Below are 11,466 nucleotides of genomic sequence, written 5' to 3' on the forward strand. Positions count from 1 at the left end.
ATAAACTTTAAAACCACTCACTATCCTGACTCGGGAATATATCACTGTTCCTTCACTGTCGCTGGGTCAAAATCCTGGGAGTCCTTTCCTACAAGAGCACTGTGAGTACTACGTGGACTGCAGTGCTTCAGGAACAGTAAGAAGTCTCACCACACCAGCTTAAAGTCCAACAGGTTTATTTGGAATCAAGGGCTTTCGGAGCGCTGCTCCACATACCTGAGGAAGGAGCAGTGCTCTGAAAGCCCTTGATTCCAAATAAACCTGTTGGATTTTAACCTGGTATTGTGAGACTTCTTATTGTGCCCACCCCAGTCCAATGCCGATATCTCCACATCATGACTCAGGCTGCTCAAGACCCATCACAGTAGATAATTTGTCGGTTAACCGTGCTGTTCCAAGATCGGATCGCCATTTCAGAAAATGTTCTTCAATTAATAGACTAATTGTAATCATTAGCATAAGTACTTGAAAATAGAGGGAACGCTTTCATTGAAATTTGATTCAATGCACACAATCAGGTCTAAAAGGTGCAAACAGAAGATGAAGCTTGAAGTCATGGCCTGTTTCTGACATTGATTCTCAGCGCTATTCATGACAAAAACTCACTATTTTATACCCTTGACCTAGCCTCTCCTCACATTACCTCCAAACTCCACCCCGTTTGCAGCCTGACTTGCTTTTATTTCTTGCTGACCATTGGAGGTCCGTACACTGACCATGGGAGCATCATCAACCTCTCACCAAAGAGGGGCAGCCTCCTGCTCCCCCTCCCCCTCTCACAAATGCCAGGTACACCATGCAGGCAAGTTGGTGACTTGACCCAATCGCACCCCTGCACCCCCCCACCCCCCACCACTCAGGCCAACATCCCCTTCTGACACACCAAGGCACACTTATATTAAGTTGATCTTTCTCTACACCCTAGCAATGACTATAAACACAACATTCCGCACCCTCTCCTTTCCTTCTCCCTGATGTACTCTATGAACAGTATGCTTTACCTGTATAGTGCAAGAGTCAATACTTTTCACTGTATCCCAATATGTGTGACAATAATAAATCAAATCTAAACAGTGCAGCACTCCCTCCAGATGTCGGCATTGCTTTTGATGCTCACGTTTTGGAATAGAACTTGAACTTTGCCACTCAGCGGGAAGACGGCTGACATTTCTGAAGGCTAATGTAGGATCATCAAATGGCTACAGTGCTAATAGAGGCCATTCAGCCCATCATGTTCATCCTGGCTCCCTACGTCAGGTTTGCAGCACAGAAGCAGGTCACCTGAATGGACTAGTTTCTGTATTCCTCCTGTCACCTCTGTAAGATTCACTATAACAGCAGATCTGTCCATTCCTCCCTTCATATCAGCTTCCCCTTCAGTCTATCTACGATATCCACGACAACAACTCCCTGTCATAGCGGTGTTTTATGGTAAAGGAAGACTTTCTTTAAGGACAAAGTATGTGGCCGGAATTCTCTGGTCTCCTACGCCCCGCCATCCACCGCCAGCGAGAACGGAGAATGTGGCGCTCAGTCACATCTCCATCCACAGCAGCGGGACTGGAGAATCCCAGCCGCGGGCAAGGTGGGAGAATTCCGGTCTTTATCAGGAGTAATTCAGTTGCCAAATCTGAGGAGAGCTGTCATGCCAATTCTCACCACTGTCTGACTAAAGGAGTTTTCCCCCAGACTCCTTAATGGCTTGATTCATGACTATCTTATATTTATAGTTACTAAGATATAGGAGCAGCATGAGGCCATTTGGCCCATCGAGTCTGCTCTGCCATTCGATCACAGCTGATATACTCCTCATCCCCATTTTCCTAACTTCTGCCCATAACCCTTCCACCTATTACTAATTAAAAATCTCTCTAACTCCTCCTTAAATTAACTCACTGTCCCCGCATCCACTGCACTTTGGGATAGCAAATTCCACAGATTCACAACCCTTTGGGAGGATTAAGCACAGGTTGAAGAGATGTGTATTGTCCCCAGCCAGGACAGTTAGTGAGATTTTGCAAGTCAGTAAAATCGTGAGCATCGTGAGGGTGATAGATAGTGCGACATGAACCCAAGATCCCGGTTGAGACCGTCCTCATGTGTGCAGAACTTGGTTATCAGTCTTTGCTCAGCGACTCCGTGTGGTCATGTGTCATGAAGGCCGCCTTAGAGAACGCTTACCCGAAGATCAAAGGCCGAATGCCCATAATCGCTGAAGGGTTCCCAACAGGAAGAGAACACTCTTACCTGGTGATCGTCGAGCGATGTTCATTCATCCGTTGTTGTAGCGTCTGCATGGTCTCCCCAGTGTACCATGCCTCGGGAAATACTTTCCTGCAACGTATCAGGTAGAAATGTTGGCCGAGTTGCAAGACTATGTACCGTGTACCTGGTGGATTGTGTTCTCATGTGAGATGGTGGCATCTGTGTCGATGATCCGGCACGTTTGCAGAGGTTGCTGTGGCAGGGTTGCGTGGTGTCGTGATTACTGTTCTCCTGAAGACTGGGTAGTTTGCTGCAGACAATGGTCTGTTTGAGGTTGTGCGGTTGTTTAAAGGCACGAAGTGGGGGTGTGGGGATGACCATGGCGAGATGTTCGTCTTCATCAATGACATGTTGAAGGCTCCAGAGAAGATGTTGTAACTTCTCCGCTCCGAGGAAGTATTGGACAACGAAGGATACTCTGTCTGCTGTGTCTCATGTTTTTTTCTGAGGAGGTTGGTGCGGTTTTTCGGTGTGGCGTGTCAGAACTGTCAGTCGATGAGTTGAGCGCCATATCCTGTTCTTATGAGGGTATCTTTCAGCATCTAGAGGTGTCTGTTGTGATCCTCCTCAACTGAGCAGATCCTGAGTTTACAGAGGGCTTGTCCGTAGGGGATGGCTTCTTTAATATGTTTAGGGTGGAAGCTGGAGGAGTGGAGTATCGTGAAGTTATCTGTGGGCTTGCAGTACAGTGAGGTGCTGAGGTGACCGTCCTTAATGGAGATGCGTGCAACCGATTCGGAGAGTAGTCCGTGGTGAGTCTGATGGTGAGATGGAACTTGTTAATGTCATCGTATACTTGTTTCACTGATTGTTCACCTTAAGTCCAAAGGAAGAAAATGTCATCGATGTATCTAGTGTACAGCCTCGGTTGAAGGTCCTGTGCGATGAAGAGGTCTTGTTTGAACCTGTACATGAAGATGTTGGCGTATTGAGGTGCAAATTTGGTCCCCATGGCTGTTCCATGTGTCTAGATGAAGAACTGGTTGTTGAAGGCGAAGACATTGTGGTCCAGGATGAAATGGATGTTATTAATTTGCATCTGGAGATTTACAGTTGTCAGCACTGAGTACTGAGGCAGTTGCAGCAATGCCATCGTCGTGGCAAACTACCCAAAGTTCAGGAGAACTCTTTCTGATGGGGAACACTACAGCGGTCACAGGTGTTTGGCCTCTGAGCTTCGGGTAAGCGTTCTACAAGGCGGCCTTCATGACACACGACAACACAGAGTCGCTAAGCAAGTTCCGCACACAAGAGGATGGCCTCAACCGGGATCTTGGGTTCATGTCGCACTATCTGTAACCCTCATGATGCTCATGACTTGCCTGGGCTTTCAAAATCTCACTAACTGTCCTGGCTGGAGACAACACACAGGTCTTTAACCTGTGCTTAACCCTCTTTCCATTCACATTGTCTGCACCTTTAAGACTTGATTACCTGTAAAGACTCACATTCCAACCATTATCCTGTAAATTGAGTTTGTGTCTTTATATGTCCGGTTTGTGAACAGAACTCCCACTTACCTGATGAAGGAGCAGCGCTCCAAAAGATCATAAGAACATAAGAAATAGGAGCAGGAGTAGGCCATCTAGCCCTTCGAGCCTGCCCCGCCATTCAATAAGATCATGGCTGATCTGTCGTGGCTCAGTTCCACATTCCTGCCCTCTCCCCATAACCCTTAATCCCCTCTCTTATCAAAAACCCATCAACCCGCGTCTAAAATATTTAGCGAGGCAGCCTCCACCACCTCAACGGGCAGAGAATTCCAGAGATTCACCACCCTTTGAGTGAAGAAGTTCCTCCTCAACTCCGTTCGAAACCACCCCCCCTTTATCTTGAGGCTGTGCCCCCTAGTCCTACTGTCCTTTCTGAGTGGGAAGAGTCTCTCCACCTCTATCCTATCCATCCCATTCATCATCTTGTACGTCTCAACGAGATCTCCCCTCATTCTTCTAAACTCTAACGAGTACAAGCCTAGTGGTTTTTGCTACCAAATAAACCTGTTAGACTCTAACCTGGTGTTGTGAGATTTCTTACAGCTATTCCTGAGCAGAAAGCTGTAAACTAGACTCACAGCACCCTCTGCTGGTAAACAAGAATCTGCAGGCAGCAAGCCTCATCATTGGTTGATGGGGCTGTTTTAATGGTTTCTTAGGTATTGGCAAAATTTCAAAGCTGCCATTTGCTTCAGGTTAAATAAAGTTAATATCCTGCCCATCGATTTCATCCCAGTGCCTTTCTCCATCTCTGTGGCATCTTATACCACTAAACAGAGAAGAACTAATGAATAGGGTTCTGGTTAAACTCTGTCATTCAGTTCACATGATGTTACTGTAATACTGATCAGGAATTAACTCCATCAAATAGCAGTACTGATAAATCCTACAGCTTCCTGTCACTGAAATGAGAATATTCTGTTTTCTTGACTCTGACATTGAGCAGCACGGCGGCACAATGGTTAGCACTGCTGCCTCACAACACCAGGAACCCAGGTTCAGTTCTGGCCTTTGGTCACCTAGGGTCAGTGTGTATCGGGGTTACTGTGGGTCACCGAGGGTCAGTGTGTATCAGGGGTTACTGAGGGTCAGTGTGTATCAGGGGTTACTGTGGGTCACTGAGGGTCAGTGTGTATCAGGGGTTACTGTGGGTCACTGAGGGTCAGTGTGTATCAGGGGTTACTGTGGGTCACTGAGGGTCAGTGTGTATCAGGGGTCACTGTGGCTACTGAATGGATCGATCGCTCGGCGCTCGATGCAGTGAGCGACTCTCCGGGGTTCGATTGTCGGGACTGGATGAAAGATGTCGACGGCGATGAACTTCAGCTCCAAGAGTTTCAGCCCCAGGCCCCCGGACCGGGGCTCCTTCCCCCTGGACCACCTGGGTGAGCGGCCCGGCGGCGAGCAGAGATCCCGGGGGAGAGGCTGCGGCTCCGTATCCCCTCTTACCCCTCACCCCATCCCCGCAACTTCCCCAACTCCCCGTTTCCCACCACCACCACAACAACAACGCCGCCCCACCCCAGGCCGCCCCGGGCCCCCGCCCCGCCCCGCCCCAGGCCCCCGCCCCGCCCCGCCCCGCCCCAGGCCCCCATCCCACCCCGCCCCACCGATTCCCCAAGGCCCCCACCGGGTCCCCCCTCACAAACCCCCCCCCCCCCCCCCCCCCCCCATAACGTTGTGACCTGCAGTCACCTTGAACGTGGTTCAAAAACTTTTGTTGTGGGGATCCTCCTCTGGATGGAAAAGTTGCTTAAAGTGGTGCCTTACAGGGTTATGGGAGGGGAAATATTGTGAGTCAGGGAATTGTGATGCCAACACCTGATGTGGTTCTGCTGCTTTGTCGGTGCGCCATGTTATCGGTTCTGGTACATAAAAGAAGCCTCATGATACTTAACAGTCAATTTGTTTTTACACTTTGGCAGGTGAATGTAAAGAATTTAAGGAGAAGTTTATGAACTGCCTCCGAGAGAATAAGTTTGACAATTCTCTGTGCAGAGAGCAATCAAAGCAATACCTGGAGTGCAGAATGGAAAGGTACAGTACTAAAGCATGGAGGCTTCAGGAATGTTAACTTTACAATCAAATTCTTTTGTAATTAAATGTTAACTTAATATTAGTATTCAACGCAATTGCAATCTTGTAACCATCATGACTCCTATTGCACAATTTAGCTTTTACACACAAACTCCTTCCCTTGAATATTGAATGTGCTTTGGCGTTCTTAAGCAGAATTGTAAAATAATTATTTTCTAAATTTATAGTTCTTTATTTCCTCACCCCTTTCCTGTCCTTGCAACTTTCCCCGATCCTACAACTCGCAGAACATTAGTGGAGGATGGGGTAGGCCCCGTGGTCCTTCCAGTCTTCAGCATTCAGAAACTTTAAACTTCTTAAGAGGCTGTGTCCCCTGGCTGGTGAATCTGGAACATGGGGTCACACAGCTGCACAATGGTTAGCACTGCTGCCTCAAAGCGCCAGGGACCTGGATTCAATTCTGGCCTTCGGACACTGTCTGTGCGGTGTCTGCCCGTTCTCCCAGTGTCTGTATGGGTGACGTCCTCGTGCTCCGGTTTCCTTCCACAGTCCAAAGAAGTGCATCGGTCATGCTAAATTCTCCTTCAGTGCACCGAACGTGTGCTAGAGTGTGGTGACTAAGGGATTTTCACAATAACTTCATTGCAGTGTTAATGTAAGCCTACTTATGACACTAAAAAATAAACTAATGTTTAAACTTTAACTTTAAATAAGAGGATCAGACATTTAGGACCCAGCTGTAGAGAAATTTCTTCACTTGGAAGGTTGTGAATCTTTGAAATTCTCTAGCCCCCAGGGAATTGTGGATGCTCAGTTGTTGAAAATATTCAAGTTAGAAGTTGGTTGATTTTTGGGTTGTTGGGGGACACAGTGATAATGCAGGAAGGTGGAGTCGAGGTAGAAGATCAGCCATGATCTTGTGGAATGGCAGGACAAACTTGAAAGGCCAGCTGCAATGTCTATTTCTTGTTCTTAATTACCACTAGTATTTGGACAAATTTGAACTCCACTGACTTTTGAGTCCCTTGTAAATCCTACCATGTGAGATTCAGCTTTCTCACTTGGGATTGTTTACCTTTGCTTAAGAGGACAGACAGGGTCTTGGTTTAACATCTCAGCTGAAATCCCTCAGAATTGCATTGGGTTTGTTGACCTAACCTTTATCTCAAGTCTCTGAAGTGGGTCTTGGACTCACAACTTCAGGGGAGGTGATGACCTAGTTGTATTATCGCTACACTATTAATCCAGAAACTCAACTAATGCTCTGGGTACTCGGGTTTAAATTGCGCCACGGCGCATTAAAAATATCTGGAATTAAGAATTTACTGAAGACCATGAAACGTATTGTTGATTGTCAGAAAAACCCACCTGGTTCACTAATGTCCTTTAGCAAAGGACATTACGTGGTCTGGCCTGGCCTACGTGTGACTCCAGAGCCACAGCAATGTGGTTGACTCTCAACTGCTCTCTGAAATGGCCGAGCAAGCCACTCCATTCAAGGGCAACTAGGGATAGGCAATAAATGCTGGCCAGCTAGCAGCACCCATGTCCCACAAATGAATAAAAAAACCCTTCTGATTCAGAGGCAAGAGTGCCAAAGCTGACACTTAAACTCGTGTCTTAAGAGTGTCTTTGCCCAGAAGACTGCTAAATATTGGACACACATGTCATCCAACACTGGTCATCCAACATTGCATGCATTTGGTAACTCCTGTGTTCAACAGGCAGCTGATGACAAAAGAACCTCTGGAGAAACTGGGATTCAAAGATCTCCTTGACAGTAATTCAGCAGAAAAACAGCAACAGATGAAAACCTAACAGGAGGAAAGCACATTGTCTCTACAGACTGAGCAGACCATCAATGGACGTATTTTTATACTGTATCTGTATATATTGTAAATGTTCCTTTTCCCTGTAATAAATGCTTAGCTTGAAAAATGGTTCATTTCCTTTTTATCTGTAGCTTCTGTTTTTGTTATAGTGCTTACATAAAATATAGGAGCAGAATTAGGCCAATCTGCTCTGCCGTTCAATGAGATCGTGACTGATCTGATGTGATAATCCTCAACTCCACTTTCCCGCCTTATCCCCATAAACCTTGAATCCCTTACTGATTAAAAAATCTGTCTCTCTCAGCCTTGAACAGAAACAATCACACAGTCTATACAGCGCTCAGTGGTAAAGAATTCATAGGTTCAGCACCCTCAGAGAATCAATTCCTTCTCATCTCTCTCTCTTAAATGGACGCTCCCACGAGGGAAGCAACTTCTCAGAATCTATCCCGCCTGGGCCCTGAGAATACTATGGGGCTGATTCTCCCAGCTCAGCGCAGCGGGTCGGAAGACTCGAGCAGAGGCCGTTTCACAGGCCCCCTGCAAAGTGCCATGTCCTCCGCTGGTCTCTGAGCACAGAATTTCCGGTGCTGTCAGCTCTGTGCTGAATATGCAAATTCTAATTAAAATAAAACTGAAAATCTCCGGGCTGAGTGATGGAGAGAGGCCATTGATGGAGGAGGAGGGAGCAGGACATTGTGGGGAGTGGGGTAGTGAGCCTGGCTTGGAAACATCTGGAGTGGGTGGGGATCAGTGATCAGGCCATTGGCATGTCACATGGCTAGTGTCTCACGAACACCCCCTCCCCCACCCGGCCATGGAATGGTTCACTCCAGGGTTTAGTATAGGAGGCCCCACCCTACTGGTGTGAAGGGGGGAAGGGGAGACAATTGAGGCCCCTCCCCCTGAGGGTCAGACCTTGGAGGACAGCCCCCTGGGCATTGTTGGCCTGGCAGTGCCAGGTGGCACATTAATATAGCCAATTGGGCAGTGCCAAGAGAGTGGGGCTTTGAGGGAGTGTGATCGGTTGGGGGTCCTGCTGCCACTCTGCATTCAGGCTGAGTGATGGAGGGAGGCCAGTGATGGGATTGGTGGTAGGTGGGGGGCAGGGTAGCGAGGCTGGCCTGGATAACTCCAGGGGTGTGGTCAGTGATTGCGCCATGGACATGTCACATGGCTGGTGATATGGAGGTTGCAGGGCTGGCCAGCCAACAGGAGGCCAGCAGTGAGACACATGAAGTGATCCGCCCAGCGATATGCTGCCAGCCTCTCCAGTGGGAATAGGTCCCGCCACCGAATTTCAGCGTGATTCATGCTGGTGCACTCTTCAGAGAGTGAGAGATCCATTTTGAAACTCCCGCTGAAAAAACCAGCGGGATTTATTCCAGTTTTTACATGAAGTTTGATGCTTGCCCTCTCTATGTTATTGGTACCAGCGTGTACTGCAACTCCCTTCACCCTGTTGAATATTCTGTAGCCTCTCCTTGATGTCCTTTACCCTGGGAACCAACACACCAAAATGCTGCAGATGCTGGAAGTTTTAATTAAAAACAGGAAATGCTGGGAAAAAAACCAGCAAATCTGGCAGCATCTGTGGAGAGAGAATCAGAATGAAAATTTCTATGATGCTTGCTTCCTGCGAGTATTTATCTGAACAAACATTTCAAAGTGGCCATCACACAAAGTGCAATAACATTCAGTATTTTGACATAGGTCATGGTGTATTCTGAGGTGCTTCAAATACAATCAAAGGAACGTTACAGACATTTCAAAATGATCATTACAGAAAATACAATGGCATTAAGTTGACTACACAGATCATGTTGCACCTGACGTGTTTGAATATAATTGTGATATATATAATATTCACTGCCTTAATTCAATGTGAGCCATACAGCCAGAGGGATTCTATACAATTCTCCTCATCTGGATGTGCTATGGCTGAAAATTCTTAGCGGCCTTTCCCTGTTGCGTCTCTGCTGAGGCTGCCCTAAGCTTTAGTGCATCCCTCACCCGCGAGCGGTTTTTAAAAAACTTTTAAAGCAGTGTTTTGTTCCATTCTTGAAAGTTACAAAGCCAATGCTCAGAGCAGACTGGGCAGTTCTGAATCCATCTTCTTGATTGCTCCAAAACCAATTGCAAATTGAATCCATTGTCACGCCAGGAATGACATACAAGATTCAAGCTGGCAAGAATAAGCATTGCACCTGACCTTGGGCTTGATCTGATGCATCCTTTGGAAAAGCCAGTAGAATGCAGAGTCCTGCGTCACAGAGCTGCTTGTGATGAACCTCAACAAATAGCTTCTTTGCAACAGCACATTCCACAAGGAGATGTGCGACTGTCTCCTCCACCCTGCAGTCAATTTGAGAGCAGTGTACAGTGTTTCTTGAGGCCCTGAGGGAAAAGGAGATGTCGGATCTTGCTAGAATGTTCCTAAAGAAGACAACATGCGTCATTTATCAGAACACCTTGTTACCAGTACTTTCAAACAAACACCAAGAGCTAGTTTGGCTGGTGGTGAGAAGATACTGAAGGGAATAGATAGAGTCAATAGTGAGAGACTGCTCCCTAGACTGGGTACAAATACGAGAGGTCATGATTTAAGGGTGAGGGGGGAGAGGTATAATTTGGATGTGAGAGGAAGGTTCTTTACGCAGAGAGTTGTGGGGGTATGGAACGCGCTACCGAGTAGGGTGGTGGAGGCAGGAACATTGGACTCGTTTAAGGTTCAGTTAGACACACACATGAGTGAAACGAGGATGGAGGGTTATAGTAGGGGCTATTAAATGAGGTCAGAACCTTGGGAGACACCGGAAATGCAGACTTGTATGATAACGTGTTTGTCTTTTTATTCCGCAGGTGGAGGTCCACCTCGTTGTCAGACGAGGGGCATGCACACGGTGGGTCGTGCGTGGGCTGCTCTTGGAGGTCCCGGGAGTGGCCCAGTACTTCGTGTTGGTGTGTGTGCTTGATCCTGGACCGGTAGACGGGCGCCGCAACAGCTCAGTGACTAGCACTGCTGGCTGTGCAGATACATGGATTTGGGCCTGTGTCTGTGGGAGTTTGTGCATTCTCCCTGTGGTTGCGTGGGTTTCCTCCGGGTGCTCCGGTTTCCTCCCACACCCCAAAGATGTGCTCTTAGGCTGATTGGTTTACCAAATTGACACTATTCTCCCCTGAATCTGGCTAAGTTAGGGGGTCCATTCGTAGACACACAGGGTAGAATAGGTGTAGGGAGATGTGGCGGCATGGGCTCATTGGGCCGAAGGGCCTGTTTCCCGTGCTGGGTTGTTCTTTGTTCTTTGAGAACAGCATTCCTCATCACCGCCTTCATGCTCACCGCTGCCAGGTAATTATCAAAGAAGGTATTACCCTTCCTGATGCCCTGTGACTCCCTCTGCCCTCTTGAGCTCCAGCATCTGGAGACATTGCTCACACAGGCTGTCTCCCAGGAAGTGCCCTCACCTGGCATGGGAATTGCAAAAAAACAGGTGGCAGATGACATCCCCATGAGGAGAAAACAAATATTTCCTCTTTAACAATCCAGCTGCCATCCTGTTTGAGCTTTTAATTTCAACATGCATTGACAGTGCGCTTCCGACCTAATGATTCATTCACTTCACAGAATCACAGAATTGTTATGGTGCAGAAGATGGCCACTTGGCCCATCCTGTCTGTGCCATTTACTGTTCCCAGTTACACTCCTAATTCCCCCAAATCCTAATTCCAATCAAATAGGCAAATTTCAATAGAGAAAAGAAAAATACTTCCAGCCAATCACTTTCCTCTGACCTCTTATTTTGATTGGCTTTCTGCACGTCTCAGAGGAGAATGTG

General features: G+C 47.5%; 1 protein-coding gene across 1 annotated transcript; it reads left to right on the plus strand.

Moving 5' to 3' along the window:
• Positions 1-5,018: 5,018 nt before the first annotated feature.
• On the plus strand, positions 5,019-7,728 carry cox19 (cytochrome c oxidase assembly factor COX19). The gene is made up of 3 exons (XM_080206131.1): positions 5,019-5,143; positions 5,684-5,795; positions 7,520-7,728. Exons 1-3 carry the CDS (start codon positions 5,062-5,064, stop codon positions 7,611-7,613), a joined length of 288 nt encoding a protein of 95 aa, XP_080062257.1. The 5' UTR covers positions 5,019-5,061; the 3' UTR covers positions 7,614-7,728.
• Positions 7,729-11,466: the final 3,738 nt, after the last annotated feature.

This window comes from Carcharhinus amblyrhynchos, chromosome 18, assembly GCF_965287045.1.
Source record: "Carcharhinus amblyrhynchos chromosome 18, sCarAmb.v2.hapA, whole genome shotgun sequence".
NCBI classification, from domain to species: domain Eukaryota; kingdom Metazoa; phylum Chordata; class Chondrichthyes; order Carcharhiniformes; family Carcharhinidae; genus Carcharhinus; species Carcharhinus amblyrhynchos.